Source organism: Lotus japonicus, chromosome 3 (genome assembly GCF_012489685.1).
Source record: "Lotus japonicus ecotype B-129 chromosome 3, LjGifu_v1.2".
Classification (NCBI taxonomy): domain Eukaryota; kingdom Viridiplantae; phylum Streptophyta; class Magnoliopsida; order Fabales; family Fabaceae; genus Lotus; species Lotus japonicus.
The window spans coordinates 90,315,900-90,342,299 of NC_080043.1; the positions used below are offsets into that span (position 1 = coordinate 90,315,900).

At 34.3% G+C, this 26,400-nt stretch overlaps 3 protein-coding genes across 4 annotated transcripts; 1 reads left to right on the forward strand and 2 right to left on the reverse strand.

Moving 5' to 3' along the window:
* Positions 1-1,941: 1,941 nt before the first annotated feature.
* LOC130747229 (xyloglucan endotransglucosylase/hydrolase protein 31-like) lies at positions 1,942-4,864 on the reverse strand. The gene is made up of 4 exons (XM_057600098.1): positions 4,563-4,864; positions 4,200-4,300; positions 3,895-4,112; positions 1,942-2,881 (listed from the first exon to the last, which is right to left on the reverse strand). The coding sequence occupies exons 1-4, from the start codon at positions 4,855-4,857 to the stop codon at positions 2,521-2,523; spliced, it is 975 nt and encodes a 324-aa protein (XP_057456081.1). The 5' UTR covers positions 4,858-4,864; the 3' UTR covers positions 1,942-2,520.
* Positions 4,865-12,139: 7,275 nt separating this feature from the next.
* On the forward strand, positions 12,140-17,401 carry LOC130747230 (vacuolar protein sorting-associated protein 24 homolog 1). The gene is made up of 6 exons (XM_057600099.1): positions 12,140-12,475; positions 12,567-12,643; positions 13,447-13,549; positions 16,522-16,643; positions 16,741-16,935; positions 17,021-17,401. The coding sequence occupies exons 1-6, from the start codon at positions 12,364-12,366 to the stop codon at positions 17,099-17,101; spliced, it is 690 nt and encodes a 229-aa protein (XP_057456082.1). The 5' UTR covers positions 12,140-12,363; the 3' UTR covers positions 17,102-17,401.
* A 1,691-nt stretch (positions 17,402-19,092) lies between these two features.
* Positions 19,093-26,400, reverse strand: LOC130747232 (serine carboxypeptidase-like 35). 2 transcript variants are annotated; one of them, XM_057600101.1, is made up of 8 exons: positions 26,098-26,399; positions 23,214-23,318; positions 21,226-21,414; positions 21,020-21,108; positions 20,463-20,744; positions 20,227-20,363; positions 19,744-19,836; positions 19,093-19,463 (listed from the first exon to the last, which is right to left on the reverse strand). In XM_057600101.1, exons 1-8 carry the CDS (start codon positions 26,369-26,371, stop codon positions 19,205-19,207), a joined length of 1,428 nt encoding a protein of 475 aa, XP_057456084.1. In that variant the 5' UTR covers positions 26,372-26,399; the 3' UTR covers positions 19,093-19,204. The 2 variants fall into 2 exon arrangements, with proteins under 2 accessions (XP_057456084.1, XP_057456085.1); XM_057600102.1 differs by lacking the exon at positions 23,214-23,318 and having other exon boundaries at positions 26,098-26,400.

Consider the following 26,400-nt stretch of genomic DNA (forward strand, 5'->3'; position numbering starts at 1 on the left):
GAGTGGGTCTGACCTTAATTCTTATTTTCTCTCTACATTTTATTGCCTACCAAATTGGAGAAAAGACATTGGAATGTTTGTTTTTTATGGTGCATTTTATCTTGTCTTCCTTTTCTACCATTTCAAACATAGGTCATGGTGACTTGATAGGAATTAAAAGATACGATAAATATTGTGATAGGAATCAAAGTAAAAGATAGTAAGCGAATTAAAGTAAATAATGTGATATGGTGAGATCAGATGAATAGTGCTAAAAATTAAGAATTAAGAACTCATGGTTACGTTGGAGCAAAATCCAAAAATTGCTTATGCACATGTGACAGTATGAAGCCACATTAATAGTAATAAAATTAAGAACTAAAAACCTAACATTTAAGATGCTCGTAAGTTGTAACACTCATTTTGTGTATTTATTTGTAATCTCTTTCATCAACAATCTGATTATCTGTTTCCTTTTTCTAAACCGAACTCCATCAACAGACCCAAAAAAATGGACCTCTCTGAATCTGGACACTCTTTGCCCATTGATTTTTGCTTTATTTTTTGGATACTCAGGAGGCCCAAAGGCCCAAAAGAAGGCATGTGTTTTTCTGACCAAAAAAAGGTATATGTTTTTTTGAAGAAAAAAACATGTTTTCCTGTTTTAAAAATGAATTCGACCCAAAAAATGTGCAAGTCGTAAAGCACCGAAATGACAAGAGGATAAGGAATATTTCGACCAAAAAAAAAGAGGATAAGGAATACAATATAGCAAAATTGAATATTTTCAAGAATGGCACATTATTCTAGGTTAATTTTTTTATTGGATGAGTTGAACTTCTATACATACAAATGATTCACCAACACAACTCTCACATCTACAACATGAATCGAATATACAATCTTTTGAAGAGAAGTACTTCATCTTTATTAAGTGAGCCAATCTTTTCAGTTTAGTTATTTGATAATTGATACTATATAAAATCATGAATTACATGAATTATCTACACTTTTCATTATATTAAATACTATCATAATTTCCAAAAGAAATGCCCAAATATTTCAAAATTTAAAATCTTTTTACACAGAAAAATAACACAAGAAATTACAGTATAATAAGTTCTTACAGAGATGTTGAATAATATTAGAAGATGGGAAACCTCCAAATTCTTAAAGGAGAGCTATTTTTAAGAGTTTGTCAATCCAACTCATCTACTACCATGTTGTTATCTAGGAGTATAAGTAGATGTAACTATGTAAGTCTGTACTAACATCCCCAACCTAACTCCCCTAATATCCTTAGCTAGCCAGTGGTTCTAGACGCTAACATCACTAGTAGCTAACTTCACAACCTTCGCTCGCAAACCTAACTCCCCTATGTATATCCTTAGCTAGCCAATGGTCGTTCTAGACGCCAACATCACTAGTAGCTAACTTCACAACTTCGTTCTCAAACCTAACTCCCCTAATATCCTTAGCTAGCCAATGGTCGTTCTAGACGCTAACATCACTAGTAGCTAACTTCACAACCTTCGCTCGCAAACCTAACTCCCCTAATATCCTTAGCCAGCCAATGGTCGTTCTAGACGCTAACATCACTAGTAGCTAACTTTGCAACTTTCGCCCTACAATCGTGAGAGATATCCCCACAGGCCTACACCATAACATCGTTAGATATATAATAGTATCTGGTTGAATATCAATTCCTAATAAGTTCTTCGGATTAAAAATCATATGTTTTTTATTTTAACAACACACTAGTAAAGAAGTTCGCATAAAATAGATGTGAAATTAAAAAAAAAATGTTCTTTGGCCTTTGGGGAGTGAACAATAATGATTATGGTGGTCCAAAAATGTAAGCAGCAAAACTCCAAGAAATATTTCTTTCAAATGGGTGCTTGTAAAGGAACATGTCCTTTCTTCCTCTCTTTTCAGATCCATTCAATGTAACACGTATTCAGATTTGTAGGAAAGCATCCAAATCAATTTATTTGAAACAGGAATATATATAGGACAGTACAACACTAACACACAACCAACAAAAACATTCCAATCATTGTGGGGGTGCTTGGACGTTCAACTGCTCTTGCAATTACACTTAGCAAGCTGGGACCATCACAAAAAAACACCCCCTGAATGTACTATTTTGTAAGTATGATAAAGTATACTAGTAACACACTCTTTTAATCACATCCTATATAATTGGTTATTTTTTTCATAAAGTCAACACCTGTTTTTTTTTAAATGATCAATTTAGGCGACAATTGTGTTGTCATTTTTGAAAAATAAACCAATTATAAACAATTTGTTAAAGAGTGTGTAGATATCAAGCTTTAAGAATGATAGATATCTAGCTCGTCTGCAGTCAACTTTTAGTACAACTGCTGCAGTTAAAAAATCTCAGCGGTAGAATAAAGATGAGACGATTCTGATTTCATCCGAACCGTTCAATTTTCATCTAGTGACTGAAATTATTTTATTGCAGATAGACGGGACTAAAAATTGACTGCATATTTATATATATATAAAATTCATTTTAACCTAGCACTCTGGGATGAGTGTGTGGTCTCTTCTAGGATCATGGCAGTAATTATAGACCATGTAGTTGTTTTGGGCCCATTGCATGGCTGAAAACTGTCGGGAGCTCAGGCTTCCATAGCCAGATGGAGAGGCTGAGGGTGGTTTGCACCAGGCAGGGCTTTCAGCGGTACAACCTTGTAATTTGAAGTTTTTGTACCTACCAATGAAAGGTTGGTAGTTATAATTGGCTTTGTATTTTCCATCCTCTGTTGCCCATGAAGATGCATCCCATATAGATCCATACACATACATTGGCCTTGTGGGGTATGTGGCATCACTCTTCCTAGGATACCTTCTTATGGGGACATCATCCACAAAAAATCTGCACGATTTATTTACATTATAAGACAAACTTTTGAACTAAGATACAAAACCCATATCCACAAGCAAGATCATCATATCACGTGAATATCTAGTGTTCATGAAGAATCCTAGTCATGTCATCCCATAATGCCCTATGAATTATTAGCCATAACATGGGTACTATGTGCATGTTTGAATATATGGGGAAAAATACGATGAAACTAAAATTACGATAAACAACTAAAAAAATTAAGAAAATCAACTTCTATCAATCATGATTTTAACTCATCGTAATGTTTTACCCATTTATCAATTCAAACATGCACTTTATGTATGATGTATCTCAAAGATGTCTTAAAAAGCTAATATACTTATTAGACAAGGGATCATATATTATTATAAAAATAAAATGGTCTTTTCAACTGAATTATTGTAAAGAGCAATTAATAATCAATTCCGTATAGGTGATGGTGGTTGAGCCACACACAAAAGCATAATTCACATAAATCTTGAAATCAGGGTAAAGTACATTCTTTGGGGTAAAAGACAAATTTCATGTGTACCATAACTTAGGCATGGACTATGGGCATGTAGACAAATAAAAGCACCAAACAATCTTTATCTTTTCACACTCCATTTTTACACTCAACATTTTTGTGTCTCTCTAACACTTTATCACATTTATTTCTCTAAGAACGTGTCTAACTTACCTTATAGGTTAAATAGCCTAATTTTAGGTGAATCAGTTAAAAAAGTTAGTGTAATTTTTGATATACTTATTTTATTACCACTGGTTCAGCTAAAATAAATATTCAACATATTGTTCTGGAAAATAGTGACTAGTGAGTGTAAAAAAAATGAAAGTTGCATCTGACCAAAATAATGTTTTAACACACATTTTGCATTGACAGTAACAGAGATTTCTAATTGCTGTAAATATTTACAGTGATTAAAATTCACTGCTAAAGTGTATGTCATGGAAGATGTTGAAATTCATCAAATTATGAGCAAGAGAGAGCATGGAAACATTACATGATCTCACTGGGTTTCCAAAGAATGGCATAGTTGTGAAAATCTTGTGTTGGGTCAAACCAAAGGTGAAACTTCATCTCTCTTCCTACAATGTTCCCATCTCCACTTCCTCTTATGTATACATTTGTCTGCAACACATATGGCTTCCCCGGTGTGGTACCAAGGAACTCAATGTCAATTTCATCATGGTTTCCCGGGTGGTCTTGGTTGTTTGAAAGCTGCAATTTTCAAATGACATAGCAAAGAAATGAAAAATTGAACTTGGAAGAATTCAATATTAGGAGAAGTTTTTGAGTAATCCTCACATATAAAGATGTAATGACTCCTGCAGTATAACCAGGTTGAAGCTTAATTGCAGCACCAAAGTATCCAGATCGATAAGACTGAAGTGACTTGAATCCACTTCCTGTGATTTCACGAATGGTTTAAGCCCAAAAAGACCAAGATAGTAAAAAATGAAGAATGGGATGTTAAGCAATGTCAAAAAACCATACATGGTGAATTTAAGGGAAATTAAGGAGCTACATGTGAGTGTGAGATATAATGATTTAGTGGATAAATTGTTTCTAAAGCAAAATCAATTGTGGAGAAAAGCTTTTGTGAGTAATTTCTAGGTACCAGAATTAATTGTGAGCAAAAATAAGTTGATCCAAACGTGCTATTAATACCTGAGTTAGAGTCAAGCCATATTGTCAATGAACCCTGGTCCAGCTTCTGGTGCTGAGGTCCCCAAAGGTTTCTAAAGCCTTGACTAAAGCTAACAGGAATAATCTTGGAACTGAGGTAGTAGCCAGTTGAAGGTGGACCCTGAGCACAAGAACAAATGGTGAGTGACAGGACAAGAAGAGAGAAGAGATGAAGCATTTTGAGCAAAGAGGATGATGATGGCATTGTAGGAAACAGAGTGACTCTGCTATAATGCAGGGTGGGGGCAGAGGATAAGAGGTTAGTTGTTTGATGCATGGTCTTGTATGGCTACAGAGTTGGATTTATAATAGGATTCAGAGGCCCTACAGCACCTAAAGGTGATAAGTTAGTTGATTGGGAAGTTACACATGAAGACAAAAAATTATCACATTTGTGATAAACAATAGAGGGAAAATAGTTTAGGCTATGGTCTTGGCTTTTTCCTTTTAATTTCTTCAAGGGAAGGAACTTCCATATCAAGTAAATTAACTATTTTTTTTGTACACTTCCATTGCATCACTTAATGAACAAACATGGAGGAGGAACTAAAGAATGTCTACTTGTTAGTTTTGTTGATGAATGATGACATTGATTTGGTTACCTCTGACCTTGTCACAGAGAGAGCAGGGATAAATCTAGATATGTATGGTTACCCTTACCAGATCATAGAACATTTTTATTGAACACTTGAACAAGGTATATATTGTAGATAAAATGGTGGGAAACTAATGTATCACCATGTTTTCTTTGGGAAATGTGATGGTAAGGGATAACTTTGCAATGAATGAGATGTTTGTGCTACTTTCTCTCACTTTCATTCAATTTCTTCTTGCAACTATGCAATCAAGGTTGTTATGATGATATCAAGTAATTAGGCTGATAAAAACATGGGATTTAGTGTTGAATGCTGGCGGTAAAAGTAATTTAATTTGTTGGCCAAATCTCATTTTTTTAAACATCCTAATAGTACCTCTACTTTGATTGATCTAAATTTCTTTCAATAATAACAATCATAATCATAAATTCACGTATTCAAGAAATTTAAGTCATAAGTTAATATCGAACAACTCATATTTTCTCAAGATTAAACGGTTCAGATAAACTCAAAATTTGAGCTTCCAATTTTAATTGAGCGACTCATATTTTTTAATTGTGTAAATTTGAGGTTTCCCTAAGAGAATCCAAATTCTACCTCTCATATGCTTCATATTGCTCTCTTTTTCTTACCCCCACACAAACATCATATATAAATCTATAAGTTATGTTATTTTTTCTTCTTTTCTCACTATTACTTTAAGGTGTCTACTCAATTATTGTTTACTAGTTTTTTTGTTAGCATGTAGACGTAGTGCCACAATTAGTGGTGAGGTTAGTAACTTAAATATCATAACTACCCAATAAAGCAAAATCAAGTGCATTTAGATTTTATAAAATGGCTGTCCTTGCATGACTTGTATTTGAACTATACAATGATAATAATAATAATAATAATAATAATAATAATAATAATAATAATAATAATAATAATAATAATAATAATAATAATAATAATAATAATAATAATAATAATAGATGGATCTCTTTCAGTCAACACTTAGCAGCTAGTAGAGGAATTGATATTATAACTACCAAAACCGATTTTCCACTCTACATATGCTTTCTCACTATTTTGAAACTGGGGATATCAGGCTGAAACCACATCTACTCTTCATAGTGTTTCAGTGTTTCTGCAATATCAGCAACTTTGGAAATTTACTATTTAACCATAGGTTCATTTTTTTGACTCTTTTTTGTATAATTATTATGAAACTGATCTTGGTCTTGTGCTGATATGGTAAAGAAACACTGATATCTCAACAACTAGACTCAAAGTAGATAGCCAAATGTGGAGGTTATGTGAATGCACTTGATAACTACCAATGTATATTTTTTAGGGCGTTGACAAATACCATATAGTGTCATTTTTAATTTAAATCTTGAGTCTGTCGGCAATATCTAGAAGTAACCACTTCTGTGCCTGAGCCAATTGTATTTTTTTTAAAAAAGAAAGTTCTTATAAGTTCATGAACCGAGGAAGATTGCTCTTTTATAGGAAGCACACCCTTCTTTTCAGATGCATAATTTGAAGTAACAATAACAAAAACAAGTAGATTGCTGAAAATTTTGAAATAAATAGCACATATAATTAGCCTCTTAGGACTGACTAACACTCTAGGAAGCATATGTAAAAGATACAACCACTATTGATGGAAACTACTTTTGTGGTGACACTAACAACACTTTTATAAATGTTAATTTGTAGTGTTTTTAACCACCACAAACGGCAAAATTTATGTAATTTGTGATAGCTAAGTGCCACAAATTATAGTGTTGCTGCAAAAGTATGTCCAACTATCATCATCATCGTAAAAGATTAGTAGGTTGTATTAGCCAAGTAGTTAGTATTTATTAGCCTGACGAATGCAAATTCACATATATAAGTTAAGTGATATTTTTTGTCTAACCACATGTATCATTACCGATATTCAAGAAAGACAACAATTTTCGAGTTGGGAACATTAATACCATGTTTGGGTATAAGACTCGAACCTGAGACATGTACCTCTGGTGAATCAATTATGTTTAGATCTATATTATAATTTGAAGGTGATTTAATTTTTTAAAAAGTAATGAAAAGAAAAACAATTCAGCTAGGAACTTATTGTAAAGTAATTGCATCTGGCATATGTTACGCTATTCTGCTTCCATGATTAATGGATGTGGAGCAAAATAATTGTCAACCCTCCCCCTGCATGGAAATGCATTCTGATTATGAAAAGACTAGTTGCTAGTATGATGATGCTAATCCAATTTAAAAGAATGCTAATTCATTGTTCAACTAATTCTGGAATTAATTGGACGGCCATAACTTGTAGAAAAATTAATTTTGAATGAATTATTTGAAATCAACTAGCCCCTTTTATGGACTCTGCTGAAAGATGAATCAAATATACGTATTTATCGGCTTATTGTTGGAAGCTTGTGGTGTGTAGAGTATGAATTTAGTGCAGAAATCCTTATGGTCTGGTCAGAAACAAGATGCTATCTGCAAGTCTTATAACACGTTACTCTGTCTGTCATAAAAAACCAAATACTAAAATTATGGGTGTAGACGTAGACCACTACCCTCATATATATATTGTTAGAAATTCCAGGAGCGTTATGGTAAAATTTTATAACTAGCAACAAACCAACAACGTAATTGTAAACTTTTTTTTCTTTCTTTTTTGAGGGGAAAACAAATTTATATTAAGAATTCAAAGAACTCAGTACATCCGTCTGAATAAAAGCAATTAAACCTGAGGGAGCGTTCTCCACCCCGTCAACATTGGAATAATCGTAAGCCAACTTTGAAACAAAATCAACTGACTGATTACCCTTCCTCCTAACAAAACTGAAAGCAAAAAGACTCAAAATAAGAAGCTCAAATCTTGCAGTCGTGAATAATAGAAGTGAAATAAGAAATTTCCTTGTCCATCCTATGCCATGCATTAACGAGTACTTGGCAATGATATTCGAAAACCACACGCTTGAAGCCAAGAGAAAGAACTTTCTGAAGCGCCCAACGAAGACAAACCGTTTCAGCCATGAGAGGTGATGTAACTGCAGTGATCGGTCCACAAGAGGCAGCTACGAAGCTTCCTTCCCCGTCCCTCACTACCAGCCCCAAACCAGCACCTCGAGAAGCATCAAACGCAGCATCAACATTCACCTTCAGCAAACCAACACCAGGCAGAACCCATCGACCATCCCGCGGAGGAGAAATCGGAGGAGACGCGCGAGGCTTTGTTGGAGCCACCTCTAGCAAGGACCGACTAATACTACTGCCGAGTAAATAAGTATACATGGATAGATGGTTTTTATATAGATTATATTGGCAAATGAGTACAAAAGATTTTCATCCCACTTTAGTAATTTGAGTAGAAAGTAATTATTCACGTACCGTCTCCCAAATAACAATGAATGTAAGTGAAAACTTTTCTGTGTTTCAATTCACTTAACTTTCTTTTTCATTTGCTGAAGCAAAAACGCAACAAAAACTCCTGAAATATTTCCATAAAGGACTTTGTAAGCACCATGATCATATACATATGCATCAAATTACGTTATCAAAATATATGAAAATTTTAGCTTCAAGATAACAATATCACGTTTCATGATGTATTGATTATCAGTTTAATCTTGTAGGTTTCTCAATGGCTTAGAGTCAAAGAAGAATAGTTAATGCATAAGTAGATTAACTACTTGTAGGGCCATTTGATTCTCATGGCCCCATGATATATTATTCAAACTTTAATCCATGAAGACCAGGTATGAATTATTGCACATAAAATACATCTTTTTTGCCTACCTAAAATAATATCCCCACCACCACTTTAATATATCATTGAGAAAATTTTCCATTTATACTTTTTCATAATTTCGTTAGTGTCAAATACATTGCTTTCACATAATCTTTTGTAGAGATTTGGGGACTAGAACCGGCGACAGGATTAGAATCTACGAACACAAATTAATGTCCTGAATGTTAATAAGTATACTCCAGGTGCTGGATCCATATGATTATGCATATATTTGGTGTATTATAACATGTCATGCTATTGCATTATTGCATCCATTAAAACCTCGAGCAAAATTAATCCAATAAGTTGGCGTAATGGTTTAGTACATCTTCCCTTAAACATGTAGTTGTATGTTCAAATTAAATCTTAACTTTTGTGAATGAAAAAAAAAAATCATTTAATCAACTCATCATACCACTTAGTGTGCTGACAGTGAGAGTAAGAGATTAGTCTCTAAACTTTGTTATGACAAAAATAAACTCAAGCAAATTTTCAACACATGTAGTGATCAAATTCCAAACACTTAATATCCTATAGAATTTCATGCCATTTTGCTATGGACAACTTGATAAATGCCCTTTTGTACTTATACACATAGCAAGCTACTCTACCGACACATTTGATTGTGCCATTGCAACCAATGCGAGGTTAATAGGCTATGATCCTTTGGCTTATATGAGGTTTTGTTGATAGCTTTCTCATCAAAATTTCAATTTGTCAGAGTTTTGTTTTGTTTAATAATAACTATACAAATGTGGTTGGTTTCTTTTCCATTTTTTTAATTATTAATATTGAAGTGGTGGTTCATGGTTGTGGTCGCAAGATGATAGAAATGCTTCCATTTATATATTCTTCTGATAAGTGGTGATGTGTAAGGATCTCCCTAGACTTATCCTCGAAGCAAAAGGACATGGATGTACGAATTGATTTAGGAAGACTTAACAATATTCATTACCTGAAAAATGCTTGATACACATGGTATTGAGATCACTTGAGTGAAAATAACTAGTAATAGCCTCTTTAATTTGGTTAACAAGAAAATCATAGTGGATAGCAGGATGCAACTAAGCAATTCTGGACTTGCAAGCGATGGATGGATGAGATTTAAAGAAATAGATAGCATTATGATTTGTCTATCTTCCCACATTCTCAACCTAATTTTGTTTTCACCATTTTATGATTCATTTTTTCCTTTCTTCAATTTGTTTCCAAGTTTGTGATTTCTTCTATATTACTTTCGTTTCATAGCTCATATTCATTATAGATCATTGCTATTGCCATTAGATCTATGACATATTGACAATACACTTGCAAGTGACAATAACATAAACTTGTAAGCTTTATTTGTTAGCACTATAGCTACTTGCTTCTAGGTACACTTAAAACCTGATTTTATACGGCCATCCTTTCTTGTAATGTCTAGTTATGCGTTCCCTTCTGAGCTGAATAAAGCTTAACCCCCCGGGCAGAGAATGTGGACTTAGCTTGTCCACTCTGCAGCTCCCCTTAGAAGCATGCATTGATCGGATCCTGATTCCTGGGTAAATCCGATTTTAAGATAATAACACATGGTGTCCCTTATTGAAAATAACAAGGAACTCTTGGAATGGTTTGCAATTTACATACTCTCAAGTCTCAAATATACAATTGTCCAAAAAAAAAGTCTCAAATATACTTTAGTGTTAAAAAGTCATCGCATATTGATATACCATTATTTTTCTCCACCATGTCCATGCATGGACAATCTTCACCCCTAACCATCAACTACCTAGACTTTCACCACCCATTATTATTTTAAGTTTATTATATTGATATCTTAGGTTGGATCGATGGGATGGATACAAACATACAATCACAACAATTAACTCACTTTTCCATCCCTAATAAATATTTTTTTAAATTGGGAAAAAAATTGATAATTGAAAACTAAATTTATTTTAGCTTTAAATATACTTTGGTTCCTATATTATTGAAAATTCTTGTTTTTCTCTTTATTTTTTCTGACTTCAATCCCTGTATATTTTAAATAGTTAGATTTCAGTAAAAGCAAGTGAAACTAAGGTTAGAAATTTTCAATAGGGTTAAATATGTTTTGGGTCCCTAAACTATAGTGGGAAATTGGTTTTCGTCCCTAAACTAAAATTTTGTGGGTTTTCATCCCTTAACCTGTAAAATTGTTTGGTTTTCATCCTTTTACCCGATAGAGAGCTAGGTTGGCATGCCAGCATGTAAGTAAACCTTGACGTGTTATTTATTCCTAGTTTTTAATTATTTTAATTACACTGTAATATAAAGAGGGCCTAAAACCCAAAAAAAAAAAAACTAAGCAATTACTCCCTCTGATCCTTTTTATAAGAAACACTCTTACAAAATTAAGTCAAATAATTCATTCCAATGCAAAGAGCCCTATTCATCATACAAAAATTTGGAGGGAAATTGCAAGCACCCAATAGGTATTGTCAACATTTATGGTAATTAGCATGTATGTTTTTGTGAAAAGGAAAAGACATCATTGGAATTAAGCATAGTAGTTTATTTTATAAAAAATATTAATTTCCTTGGTTTGTGTGATTTTGTCAACGTTTTTCTTATAAAAGGGACCGAAGGGAGTATTAAAAATAAATAATTAGAAATTTAGGTTTGTTCAGACTCTCCATCTCTAGAAGCCCATCATCTCCACCACCACCCCCCCACCTCAAACCCTCTTTTTTCTTCTTAACCGCACAATTGTCGCACTCCTACTACCCAACCCTAAAAATGACCACTAGTGCCAACTCAGCTCCTAATCCGCTAAAAGGACGAAAACCAAACCGTTTTTCAAGTTAAGGAATGGAAAACCACGAAATTTAGTTCATGGACGAAAACCAATTTCCCGCTTTAGTTCAGGAACCTCGAACATAACCCTTTTCAATAATGCTATACTAAAAACAAAAATTTAAGCTTAATTTTTGAAAACTTAAAATCGTAACTTAAAAAAAAAAACTAAATTGAAAGTTGAAATCCTAATCGACTAACAACATTATTTATAAAAAATAAAGAAAAAAAGTTATAAATTTTTTTATCCACTTATATTAAATCCTATTGGTGATTAAGATAACTTTTCTTTCAAAAAAAAAAAGATAACTTTTTTAAAAAATAATCCTAAGATAATAAATTTTTTGTAAGAGAGAATAATGCGTTTTTTTGGAACACGCGTAACAGGGGAAAAAGGAAGAAGATGGTGGTGGAAGGGGAAACTTTCTGTACGCACACCACCGAAATCGAATAATCTCTCTCAATACGATCTGATCTTCATTGATTTTCCCAAAAAGATTCCGTTTTTGAATCGATTGATTTCTGGGCACCTTTCATCTTTCCGATTTCTCCAAACCCTTTTTTCTGGTTTTAGGATCAGTGGTAAATGGAGAAGGTGATAAACATTCTGAAACCAAAGCCAAATCCACAGCAACTGCTGAGGGATTGGCAACGCAAGCTTCGCCAAGAGTGCCGCAACGTTGAGCGCCAAATTCGCGGTAATGTTCTGTTAAACCCCTGATTAATCTCTTGTTGTTCTGATTATCTTTTGGTTTTGTCTGATTTTTGTGATTTTGGATTTGTGTTTAGATATTCAGAGAGAAGAAAAAAGTGTGCAGAAAGCGATTAGAGAAGCTGCTAAGAGGAATGATATGGGCTCTGCAAAGGTTGGTTTGCTTTTGATTTTACTTTTTGCTAGTGCGGGTGAGTGTCTGTTTGATTTTCAGTTAGGAAGTCCATTTGAAGCATTGGAATTCGAGATCACGATTTCCAATGCACATTCAGCCAACGGAATGCACTTGTTGGGTTGAGTTTTTTGTTTTAATTTTTCCTTTTTTTGGGGAGTGCTGTGCAATAATTTTGACTTTGAGGGATTGGTAAATGTGTGTCGAATGTGATTGCCATGATGGGCATGTTTATAGAAGGGGGAACATAGGGAATTGAACTAAGATTTTGTGAACTTGCAAGTGTCAATTGTGAGTTTTGTTGGTCTTGGTCCTATAGGCAGGAAGAAGTTTTAATGGTTTCTTCATGTGTAGGATACATTTTCATCTTGTTTAGTGTATGTGGGTATGCTGGATATTATTTGGCTGCTTATGAGATATTTTAATGTAAGTCCCAGATGCTCAGGATAGGATGATAACATAAAAGGTGCTGATAGTGTGTTCATGGGGGAATAAACCTAGAATATGCTGATTGTAAGCGATTTTTAGATGGGGGTTGTCAAAATATTTAAGGTAGAATTGAATGGTAATGGAGCTAAAAGAATCTGTGGATTAGGGTGGACTTCTTTCTTGTTAGGATTGGTCATAGTACTCGGTAAACTAACAATAAAGCTATTTGTGGTTTTTTCCTAGTGTATGACCTTTTAGGCAACTATTTTTTATGCCTTTGAGATATCAGGGTTTGAAAGAGTGAAGTTAGTCTTTTGAGAATTTTTGGCTTATTATGATGTTTGTGCAACTTGCAGGCACTTGCTAAGGAACTTGTGAGATCTAGGAAAACGGTGAACCGTCTTCATGAAAATAAGGCACAATTGAATTCAATATCAATGCATCTTGGAGAGAGTGTTGGTAGGTTCTGCTGTGTTTTATTAACCATAATTTAGCCACATAGCAAATTAAACATGTCCAAGATGACTGCTTGTGCCTGATCCCAGTTGTTTGATAATTGATGCCTAACTCAAACTTTGATATGCTTCAATCCCTCTTGTTTGCTAAATTGTATGGGTAAACTGCTCAACATTGGATTTGTTTATGATCAATTTTTTGGTTGGAGGAAAATATCAACTGACGATTTGCTGCCATGGTCCTTAGCTTTTCCCCAGGGTAGGGAGGGGAGAATTGACTGGGGTGTTTTTTTGGTATGCACTATTTAGGTAAGTTTGAATTTTGTCCTGTGGGCCATGTAGTGTTAACCGTAACCCAGTAGAAGCTCCAGGATTTATAAATTACAAGGAATGACCAAAACATTGGAATAATAAGAAGAAAAATCCGTTATTTGACAAATATCAAGCCTTCTTATAATCATAAGTGCATAACTGAACTTGACTAGCAAGTAAGCAATCTTCATGGACTTGGCTAATCCATGTAGCTTTGATATGACTCATCACCTACAACTTCCTTAAATTTTATTTTCTTTAAACAAGTAAACTAAATCCCTGAAAATAAATTCATATGACAATCACAAATGAAAACTATTAAAACTTCAACTTAATCACTGCATGATCTAGATTATGAGATTGTTTTTTGGGGCGTCTTATGTGTCGGATCGCATGTATGATCAAAACTTAGTGGGATTGATCTGAGATCTTTGATCTTGATTGCCAAATCGGAATGCCATGCAATCATTGTTTTGAATTCCTGGTTCTTATTTCATGACCCCGTTTGATAACCCAGATATTTAGGGGAACTTCTTAACCCTTCAGATGAGAATCTTCCCCTCTCATTCTACAAACCCTAATCAAACACTCCACCCTCTCGTCTTTCCCAATCAAAAGCCCTAATTGCAGCTCACAGTACCCTTGCGCATAAATCTGTCATCCACCTTCTGTCGTCTCACATCCTGTGCATCCCAACAAAGCGTGGAACTCTTGCATCTCTGTCAGTGTTCAGTGGTCTCTGTCCTCTCTGTTTATGTTTTATTTTTCAAGAAAACATGACTTCAGTTCATGTTGGATGCTCCTAGAGTGCGGAGTGATGTGGGCTAGAAACATGGTGTTTCTGTTTATGGTGATGCAAGAAAAGTCAAATGTAAATACTGTGAAAAGGAGGTAACAGGCGGCTTTTATTGATCAAAACATCTTTGGAAAGGAATAAAGGACTTTGGAGCTTGCGTTTCCTGAGTACAAGAATAGAGACTGGGTGAAGTCATGAATGAAGTAGAGGCCTACCATTCCCTGGTCTTCAAGAAGAAAGGATAGTAGGAGACTTGCCATCCCTCCTTTTCATATTTTTTTTCCACTATTTCCTTTAGTTTATTTCTTTATATGAAGGACCAGATGATTGTCTAGAAAGGATGGTAGTACACTTTCAAGAGGTGGCTAAGATTGGCAGTCAACTTACTGATTTCAAAAGTCAAGCAAAGGTTTTTGGTTGTGTGGTAGCTCCACTTGGACTTGAAAACAAAACTCCACCATAGTGATGGGAATCTTATGGTGACAAACATCCATAGCTGCAAAGCTGGACTATATGTGTATTGAGCTTGGCATGTAATTCCTCCAGCTGTAAGGGTAATTGGAGTGCCTTCGAGATGGTAAAATATTTGGATTTATGAAATGAACTATATCCTAGTAAAAGGGATCATATGTTTATTCATTTTGTAATTGTTTAGGTCCACCACACCAGTAAAAGAAACCTTACAAAGTAGAAAACCATGTTGTATTTGTAATGGCTAAGTTAAAATTGGTGCTGAAGGAGCAACCTAGGAAAGAAGATAACTTTACCATTGAGTTTCTAATGGCGATTCGTTAGTAGAGTGATCAAAACTTGGATTTGAATTTGGATGCTCCAACTGAAGACAATTTGGTTCAAGTTGAAGATGTCAATGCTAGTGGTGGTAGAGGTGGTGCACTTGTGGATGATTTGGAGGTTCCTAATGCTGGTGGTGGTGAAGTTGATGAAGGTGGAGGTACCATTAATCAAGATAAAAGATCATGTGGAGGATGACTATTGTGACTGGGGCCTTAGATATTTGCTAGACTTGAATTTCAGTTGAGTGGTGAAAAATTTATGTTGTGACTGGTCATGAGTTGTATTGGATGTTATGCTTATGATTTTTCAATTTAATGATGTGATTTAGAGATTATTTTCCTTATCTATGTATGCATATGTATATGTTAAGTATAAGACAGTGTTATCAAATAGCGGCCATAGCGGATTTTTGGCCAATCGCGACGCCGCTATTCCCGCTATTTCTGCTATTCGCCGCCAAATAGCGGCCGAAATAGCGGATTTTTGGCTCACCGCGATGGTCCGCGATCGCGATTTGATAACACTAAGTATAACATTGCATTCTTGGTAGGACCTTACAATTTATGTTATGATTGTTGTACAATCGTGCTATGATCTTGCAAATTATAATCTTGTACCCCCCCCCCCCCCCTTCTCAGTTTTATGTAAAACCTCGATTTTGACAATATCGGTTGTAATTGGCATACCCTTGGTGGTGAATCATTATGGGTATACTGTCGGGAGGAAATTGTATTCTCCAATTTATAAACTTAGTGATGACTTTAAATGAAAACAGTAAGAGTGGGGAAAGGGAGTGAGAGTTTGAGGGTTTTAAGCTAAGTCATGTTTTGTCCTGTTCAGCTTTCCTCATCTTCAGTATTTCTTACTTGTCCTGACAGTCTGACACAATATCTCTAGTGTGACAAATATTATGTAATGTTTTTGCTGTACCTGTTTTTATTGAATAGTTATGTGTAATATTTAGATCAATCATTTGTTGTTTTAGCTTCAGATTCGTTTGCAATTAGTCATCGTGATAGATGAGTTATTACAGTTTTGTTCTTCGGAAATTCATGATTTGGTTGCTTTTGCAGCAATTGCTCGTACTGTGGGGCATCTATCTAAGAGTGCTGAGGTTATGAAGCTTGTTAATGACCTTATGAAGGCTCCTCAAATGGCTGTGACAATGCAAGAATTCAGCAAAGAAATGACAAAGGTATGTTGCAATAGGACCACTCTTTTTTCTCCTCTCTTCTCTCGGTGGTTGCAAAAGATAGTTGCATGGTAGTTATCGGGAATGTTGTCTCTTTCAGGCAGGCGTTATTGAGGAAATGGTGAATGATGCTGTCGACTCAGCACTAGATTCCGAGGACATTGAAGATGAGATAGAAGAAGAAGTTGATAAAGTCTTAACTGCTATAGCTGGTGAGACAGCTGCAGAACTTCCTGAAGCCGTGAGGAAAGAGAAGGTGAGGCAACCTGCTCAAAGCGTTAGAGCCGCAGAGGAGGTATGTGCAATTCATTTCCCTTGTAACAAGTCTCACCCCTGTCTCAGAGTACACTAATTATGGAATGCATTGTTATAATTTGTAGGAAGAGGCTATAGCTGAGGGTGTTGATGATGAAGAAGAAATGGAAGAAATAAGGGCCAGACTTGCTAAAGTTAGGTCATAAAAAAGTTCCCAGTTTTGCATCCTCTACATTGTACCCAGGTATATTTTAAGCATGGTAGTCAAAATCACCAAATCGCTAAATCGCAAGGGAGATGTTGACATGTTTGTATCCTATTTGTAATATTCAGATTGGAACAGACAATTCCCTATTAATGGGAAAGAGAAAACTGACTGGGATGGCAGTTTGTATGTAAATTACACTAAAATCTTGGGGTGTATCAAATCATCAATATATAGATTTTCATCTGGATTTTCTGTAAAAGTCATTGTTCATCATCACTAGCCATTAATCTTTCTACCATGATTTCTCATGTAGTCTTAAACCTTATCGCTTGCTCATAAAGCTGCATTTGATTAAATTATGCATAGAGAACCAATATTATGACACAACTGAGAGGTTGAATCAGGATAACAACATCAATGTCATCTCAGATCATCATTTTCACTACAACAAAATGTACATAATTCTTTGATCCTAAAAAGCTTGCATCTTTGTTCAATCAAAAAGTAAAATGTCTAGTTTCTCTTGCAAGGGAAATCACATGCTTTTCTCGTTTATGATATGAATATTATCGGAATCTGGGAATTAAGCCAAAGAATCTTGACACAAAGCTCCTACTATAAAGCTATAGCTTTGGAATTACTAACAACTAACCACTAACATTTGTCTATAAAAAAAAACAACGCAGAACATAAATGTTGTTTTTATGGATTTGTGGCAACATGTTTAAAAAAAGGAATTGTGAAGTGTCCTAGTAGAGCTGTAATTTTAGTCCCTGACCAAGCATCAATAATGACTCAGTAATAACCATGCATTGCATGTGTGAGTTCACATGTAATGTATCGAACATCTAAAGTAACCAACTATAAACTTTGATTGATCTCATGACTAATTGTTTCTCATCCTTTACAACACATATACTCTCTCAACTGTCGCTGGCCTCTATTACACTCATACTCTTCAAAGCAAATATTTGAACATTATCTCACAACACTCTAAAACAAGAGTACAACAGAAAAATAAAAATAAAATTTAAACTAAAAATGTTTCCAACTTGAGCATCTGGAAACAAATTATAAGAACTTGAGTCAATATATTGTCTTGGCCTTCATTTATCCTTCAACATCCTAAGCAATGATGTTACACTTCGCCGAAATCCTTAACCCCCCTCTTCATTTACCATATTAGGCGATGTGAAACATTTTTCATCATTACAATAAACTCTAACAAAAAAAAAACTCTAACAATCTTCACATTGATTGTAATAGATGTGTCTATAGTCTTCATTGTCTACTACGGTAAATGTACGTCTTCCATTGTCGTAAACACTAACATTAAAAGAAAACTTGTCGGCAACAAAAATTAGTTGATAATGGGTTGTTAGCGATGAAATACCTATGGCCACTAGCTCAAAATATTCGAGCTGATTGATAACCTTTGATTCTTTGAGCATGTGGGCCGAGGTTGACGCTTCTTAGGCTTGTTGTTTATAAGAGGTAAGTCCATAACAATATCAACTCCTATTAAATCAAATCCGTAGTGAAAAGTGAAAACATTTCATTCCAAACACAATAGATAATAGTTTCTTTTTTCAGATCATGCATGATATTCAACATTGATAACAGTAACTAATCTTCTCAATGTAGAGCTAAATGACTAACCATAAAATCTTGCTTCATTCACATGTGGTTGATAACTAACATTCTAACTTTCTAACTAATTTTATTCAATACTTGATAAATTACTTTTATAAGAAATTAAAAAAATTTACAATTAATAGTTAATACAACTAATAACATTTTCTGAAGCAGAAAAAAAAATACAACTAATAATATAAAACGGTTATCAATAACTTATTATTATTATTATTAATCATGCAAATCTTCTGTTGGACGGTATATATTGGTAGTTGGCTAATAGTTTTTTAATAATGAAAAAATCAATTTTAAAAATGGGAAAGTAGGCATAGAAATGTAGAAAATGTTCTCGGGTGAAGAAATAGAACAACACACTTTATTGGTAAAGGATAACCTTAATTATTACAAAGCTTCAAGTTTGTCAACCTTGATAGAATTAATGGATATCCATCATTTTTCAAATTATCTAGAAGCGAGAAGATGGGAGGGAATGAGAAGAGAGGAAATGGGTGAAGAGAGAAAGGGATTGTTGTGGTGCAAACACCGGAACTTGGTGGCCAGCACCTCTAATGGTTGCAAATGTGAGACCACCCTCATAAACTTCCACCCACCCTGCCACTTGATGCTTGTGAAACCAAGCTCTCCACTCTTTCTTGACTTTCAAACCCATCTTGTTTATGCTGTACCTTGTTGATGTCACTGGAACTCTACCATCTGTGTCCCCACTGCATGTATCAGACATATAAATGAGATCAAAATCTTCTCGGATAGAAATCCTGTAACCCCAAATTGTGTTTTATTTGTGTCTCTCACTAATAAAAATGTGTCATATCAATATAAAGAATGTCTTTTTAACTTATGTGCTAAATTTTGATTAGTGAGACAGGAAAATGTGATTGAAGTCATTCTAAATTTCTAACTCAAATATAGTAACATGCAAAACATTGGTAGAAGTTGAAATGCAACAAGTTATCTAAATTATACAAGTTATATATTTTGGAGTACCTGTAGATCCAAATGCGTAGACCTGCATTTAGGAGCTTCTGAATGATTGGTAGAACCGTGTCTGCTGAGTCATTCCATTTTTGAATTACAGAGCTTCATAAAACATAAGAACTTGTTAAAGCATAAGCTCTATCTCACAACCATTTAGTGTGTGTTTGTAGATAAAAGGTGATTGTGTTTTTTCTTATCCTAATAACTTTTTATCAGTTGAAAAAAAACTGTTTTGCAAAGCCAAATATGCCAGTTGGATGTGCTTGAACTGATTTTCATCCAAATTCATAAAAAGAGTTATGTTACCTTTTTATTTCAAAATGAGTGTTAAGGTACATTTAGTTTTAATCCTAAAGCTTATAAGGTATGGAAAATTACATCAAACATACATTTGTAGTAGAGCAACCCTTACCCGCAAGCTAATTTTTAGATGAGAATTAGGCCTAACCTAAACTCTAACACTAATTAATGATGAATAGCGTGCTTAATTACCTGCAAGGAGTATATGGATATGGCAATTTGGTGATATTGGCATGTAGTGCCTTTTGAACATCCTGATTATTGAAATATTTGCTTACATAATCTTCTGTACAAGGATCATATCCTGATGGTAGCGTATGCCACAAATCCTGAAGTTCAACAAAACACTAACATTAATTTTAAGTAGAATGTCAGACTTTTTATTCAATTTAACAATTGAATTGTAAATGTGTGAGAAGATCAGTTACATGTTGGGTGAGAAGATGAGGAGCAACAACAAGTTTGGTTGAAACTCTTCTTTTAGAGTCATCGAGGCAAATTGGTGAGTAAATGTTATATATGTCAATGTCTTTGTAAGCTCCTAATAACGCTCCAACATGCACTGCACAAGCCTTTGTTTGGTTTTCTTTTTCAAAGTCACAATTTTTTGCTATCCCATTATATACTTTGTCTGAGATGATGGCATGGCTCCAAGCATAATCTATCAGGCCATTTACATCTGTAAGATCATTGATCACAGCATTTCCAATCTGATTTGTTACCAAAAACAAAAATCATTTGTTAATTGCTATAATGTGATAAGAAGAGAGTAAGATAATAGAAAAAAAAAAGTGATAAATGTGAAATTTGATGTGATGTATCAAGAATAACAAACATGAGAGAAAAATAGTGTCTATGTGAGGTATTACTACTGTCTTAGTGTCTAAAAATTGGGAGATTTTTGAAAAGTAATGCAAATAGTTGGATCATTTTTTAATGTTTTCTTGGATCATCTTTTACATAATTGGATGATAGTGATCATTACCATAAATCCCTTGAAGTTTATATAAGAGCCCTGTTGTGTTGCTTTGTTTCCTTCATAGATGACGTCAGCAAGTTGTGGAACATAATGCCCTGTATTAAATCATTTCAAAAGTGACAAAAATTGTGTCTTAAAATATTGGACTAAGCATTAATTACAACAGGGGAAGAACATTTTAGAGTCTAGAGATCAAAATTATATGATGATACCTGCATAGCTCTCTCCTGCAATATAAAATTCATGGGATCTGAAGCTTGGGAACCTTTTGAACCAACCAATCAAGAAAGCATAGTTGTCACTGGCAGAAACTCTATCTCCAAGTTCATGTAAATCTTTGGAATTGTTGGTGTAAGAAAAGCCAACACCAACTGGTGACTCCAAGAATATGATATTGGCAACTGGGAAAATTTAAATGTCACACAAATATTAATCGCAGTACCCAAATTAATAAGTTCTATCCAATTAAATATCTTTAAACAAGCAAAATTTTAGTACAAGGTAGTAAATCTATGGCCACTTTTGGTCCCCTAGTTTCAAAAATGTGTAAATGTAGTCCCTAAAGTTTAACAATAGCATTCCGCTACCCTGACGTTTGTCTCTGTTAACACTTTTGGTCCCCCACCATAATTCCGTCAAAAAACTAACGTTTTTGGGTTAGTTTTTGGCTGATGTGAACTTTTTTTTAAATGAGTTGGCCACCAATTAGGAGAGAGAAAGGTAATTTAGGAGAGAGAATCTAATTATTAAAAAATTAAAATAAAATAACATAATTTAATTAAAAATAAACATTAAAAAATCTTAAATCCCAATTAACTCTTAAATCCCTAATTCATGCAACAGATGAAGAAGAGTTGCAGGAAAACGGAACAGGGGAAGAAGAAGAAGGGACGCGGTGGAGGGGTGCGACGGAGGAGCACCAGGGGTGTCGATGGCGTTTCCAGCGGAGCTTATGACACCGTTCACTACGACCCAACCGATCTGCATTCCTGGGTTCAAACTATGCTCACCGAGCTCAATCCTGCTCCAACCACCACCTCTACCTTGCTCGATCCATCTTCTCTCTTGGAAAATCCCCAAATCAACGACCCTTTAGACCCTTCTTCAGTACTTCTATGGATTGGGGGTTTCTAGGTTGGAGTTTCAGTTTTCTCTGGATTTAGGGTTTTGGGGTTCAACAGTTTCTGGGTTGATTTCTTGGTTTGGGTTTCTGGGCTTGGGGTTCGATTTCTGGGTTTCTCACTAGATTAGGGGGAAAGGTTTTCTGGGTTCAAGAAATTGGAGATGGGGATCTTTTGAAGATAAAGATGAAGTGGAAGAGATGAATACTTTTTGCTGTTAGAATCAATCTAAGATTTAGATGCTTCTCTTCTTGTATCATTGATGAGCAACATATATTACAATCATGATTAAAGGGAAGAACATTGCTGGCCACTATATCAATCTGTCGTTAATCTCACTCTGCATTGTTGGAGAAACAAATTTTATATTTTGTTATTTCATAAGATAAGGTCCATTAGGCATTTAGAAGACCAAAGTTTGATCATATCAATCTGGTTAAATTGCAGGTTTGGGAGAATTTGGGGGAGAAGAGATGGTGATGGAGAAGAACGCTGAAGGAGAAAGGAGAAATACAATAATGATATATACACACCTCACTTTCTAAACACTCCATTTTCACTCATTTTTATTTCTATCTTTCCCCTCTTATCATCTATCACATCTCATATTTTCTTTCTCTTACTTTTTCTTTTCTTCCTATCTCTCTCATCCTCCACCTCTCTTCACCTCATCTTAGAGGTGTGAGCATAACATTATTCGGAGAAATAAGGATGGATTCAGTCACGTGATTCTGAAAAATCAGAAATTAGATTGAATAAATTTAATAATTAGATTATCTCTCATAATTACTATTTTCTCTCCTAATTTGTGGCCAACTCATTTAAAAAATCCACGTCAGCCAAAAACGTTAGTTTTTGGACGGAATTATGGTGGGGGACTACAATTGTTAATGGAGGCTAACGTCAGGGATGTAAAATGCTATTTTTAAAGTTTAGGGATTTTATTTGCACAATTATGAAACCTGAGGGACCAAAAGTGCTAATAAGCCTAAATCTAATTAAACATCTACATAAAATATATTTCCACTTGCTAATTGCTATTAAACTCAATAAAATAATGAATATAATGCAATATTTACCTCTGTTCCAAGAGAACATGTTAAGTTTGAGGCCATGTTTGTCTTTCACAAGAAATGGACCAAGCTCACTTGCAGCTCCATAGCCAATGGATGAACAACCAGGTCCTACTCAATCAATATTCCAACTTGGGGTGAACATGGGCCGGGTAGATCCAATGAATCCGTCCAACCCAATCCGATCCAATAGAAAAAATACGGGTTGGATCGGGTAATCGGGTTAATCGGATGGATTTTACTACAACCCAACCAAGTTCGGATCGAATTTCGGATTCAGTTCAAATCCATCCAACCCAACCCAGAATCCATACATATAATAATAATTTTTTTTGTAATTTTACTTATACTTGGAGTGCTAGTGTCGGAGTGATGACTTTTGAAACTTTGAGACTTAAGTATTTGTAGTTATTTGTCATATTAGAACTTAGAGTATTTGTTCGTAGTTATTTGTTACATGTTTATATATAGTTATTTGGCATGTTGGAGACATCTATTATCTAAGTTCTAAGTATCATGCCATGACATTTAGTGTTGTTTTTCACTTTTTAGGTACTATTTACGTTAGATTGTTTCATGTCATTTAGTAATGAATTTTTTTATTTTCATTATATTTGGCTATATGTCATTTATGTGGTACTATTTCATCCTATTTGATATGACTTTTTGTGTCTTTTTCATGCTATTTAGTATTATAACATATTTAGTATTTTTTATAACTTTTTCTGAATTTATAATAATTTTTGCAAGACTTTTTAATATTTCAGATATATTACTATTTTAATATAATGACCCAATCAATCCATCCAACCCAATCCGAACTTCGTCGGGTTGGTTCGGATCGGGTCCGAAGAAGAAATTCGTGAAATTCAACCCAACCCAACCCAGACAATTTTGATCGGTTCGAATTTTATTTTGACAAAAATCCATCCAACCCAACCCATGTGCACCCCTAATTCCAACAACAAAAAAGGGTCCTAGTGAAGAAACAATGAATAATGATGAAAACTTAAAAATTGTACTTACATGCGTTTGCGTTTCAAGCTAATTTAAGATAAGTTTAAAATAGGTTATGGGTAAACATAAATTCTTTATTTATAAGTTAATATTAACAACTTATGAATATGAGATCAAAACAGCTTATAGATAAACCATAAATTTTTAAACAATTGCATAAGTATTTAAAATCAGATGCTCTTCCAAATTACACATTAGTGAATGTTGGATTTTCTATTTTTCTCTTGAAAAGTCTTAGTAATTTTATAGGAGAAGCACCTTCATTCCATAATTAGTCTTTACATTTTTTTTTATAGGCAAATGTTAGTAAATTAGTCCCTCATCCGGGTTCGAACCCGGGATCCTTCATCCTTCAACCCACCCAACTCTTATGTCTCTAACTCTTACTACTTGCGTTATTTTTCGGTGACAATTAGTCTTTACACGTGTGTAAGATTAATTATGCTACTAAATGACACTCGTGAACACATCATCTCACAGTGAGCCTTTGGTCTTTAGTCCTAAGACCTAACACTGGGCCACGGGTGTCTGTAAATGTAATTAAAGTTAGAGAAAGAAAGGTCTTATGATTTTGTCGCATTGGTGATTTTTTGGACAACACATGCCACACTCCAGATGCCAAACCAAAACCAAGGCCTATAGTAAAATTGATAAATGATAGCAATAATTTAATGTCACTCTAGCTAGCTACTTTTAAACTATTTTCATTACAAAAGCCTGAAGTACAGTTTTAATTATATGTGTGGTTTTTATCATTGTCTAATTAGAATATAGCACACAGAGTAAAAACAATTATTCAGAAAATTATTATAAGTATATTAGTGGATAACTGAGTTTTTTTACTGGTAAATAGCAAAAAACAGCACCTAAAATATATTCTTTCCGTTCTAAAATGTAAGTTGTTTTAGAATTTTTACTATATTCCAAAATATAAGTTATTTTGCAAAACTAATGCACTTTTTTTCTCTTTCTTCCTTATATACCCTCATTTAATGTTATATATCTTAATTACCACATTCAATTTTCACTTATCACAACTCTCACTATCCACTTAACCAATTATAACATTTCTCTCTACTTAATATAACACAACTTTAAATAGGGGTATTTTAATCAAAAAAAATTATCAATTAATAAGCTCTTAAACATATGCATAACCTAAAACAACCTATATTTTTAGAACGGATGGAGTAGCAGCTAAGTTTTATCCTTTTTAAAGTTTTATCCTTTTTAAAGGACTTACCCCAATTTTAAGTAACAAAACAAGTTAGTCCAAAAGGATCAGATAGCTGCTACGAAGACAAATGAACTTTGGGGTATGTGAGCATTGGTAACAGTGACTCTGAAACTACGTAACCACGCCAATTTCTCTGCCACCAAATTTAGCACCACTTCCATTTTGTTTATTATCTCAATTCTCATGTCAGGTTAAGAAAATGCTAGCTGTAAATTTTTAACTTTAGTTATCTTTGCCTGCATGATGAGTTGTTTTTTAGAATATGCTTTAGGTTTTAGCAGAAAAAAGAAATCAATAGGAATTAAGGAGCTTTGTGCTTATAATTCATTTATAAGATAAGTTTATAACAAATGCTAGTAGTACATACTTCAACTCTCACCAATCATTTAATCAATTGCTTGAAATTTATTTGTGCTCCACTAAAAATATTGATCTCACTTTCAATTTTATGAAACTATGATTACATCAACTTTAACTCATCAATATGAAATTATTGGAAAATTGGTGTTAAAGTAAGCTTTTAAAAGTATTTTAACTACTTTACTGTTAGCTAGCACTCAAAGATCTTAAAAGGAGGAAGACAAATTTGAATCTGAAAATTAAGATATGAGAGAGTGTATAGTGATGAAAGCATACCTCCATTAAGCCAAAGCACAAGAGGCTTTTGTGAAGGAGCTTCTTGAGCTTCAAAGAACCAGTAGAACAATGCCTTCTCTTCTTGTGGCCTTAGCTTCACATAACCAGCATAGTGTCTGAATTTCACTGGCGGCTGCCCTGGCAAGTTCTTCACTCTATCAGCCTCCTGCTGCCGTGCCTCCTCACCGGAGTATTCTCTTCCAGTGTCGGCGGCTGCCAGGAGGAGACAGTAGAAGAGTGAGGTCCAAAAAGTGACCATTGGATGTTGGAGCATGAGAAAGTGAAGTAGACAGTAGCTATGGT

Coding starts and splice junctions, on each gene's coding strand:
- LOC130747232 (XM_057600101.1), bottom strand. CDS start 26,371: ATGCTCCAACATCCAATGGTCACTTTTTGGACCTCACTCTTCTACTGT. Junction 23,319..26,097: donor TGTGCTTTGGCTTAATGGAG/GTATGCTTTCAT, acceptor TTGATTGAGTAG/GACCTGGTTGTTCATCCATT. Junction 20,364..20,462: donor CTCATCTTCTCACCCAACAT/GTAACTGATCTT, acceptor GTTGAACTTCAG/GATTTGTGGCATACGCTACC.
- LOC130747230 (XM_057600099.1), top strand. CDS start 12,364: ATGGAGAAGGTGATAAACATTCTGAAACCAAAGCCAAATCCACAGCAA. Junction 13,550..16,521: donor GCATCTTGGAGAGAGTGTTG/GTAGGTTCTGCT, acceptor TTGCTTTTGCAG/CAATTGCTCGTACTGTGGGG. Junction 16,644..16,740: donor TCAGCAAAGAAATGACAAAG/GTATGTTGCAAT, acceptor TGTCTCTTTCAG/GCAGGCGTTATTGAGGAAAT.
- LOC130747229 (XM_057600098.1), bottom strand. CDS start 4,857: ATGCATCAAACAACTAACCTCTTATCCTCTGCCCCCACCCTGCATTAT. Junction 4,113..4,199: donor GAGTCATTACATCTTTATAT/GTGAGGATTACT, acceptor TGAAAATTGCAG/CTTTCAAACAACCAAGACCA. Junction 2,882..3,894: donor TGGAAACCCAGTGAGATCAT/GTAATGTTTCCA, acceptor TAAATCGTGCAG/ATTTTTTGTGGATGATGTCC.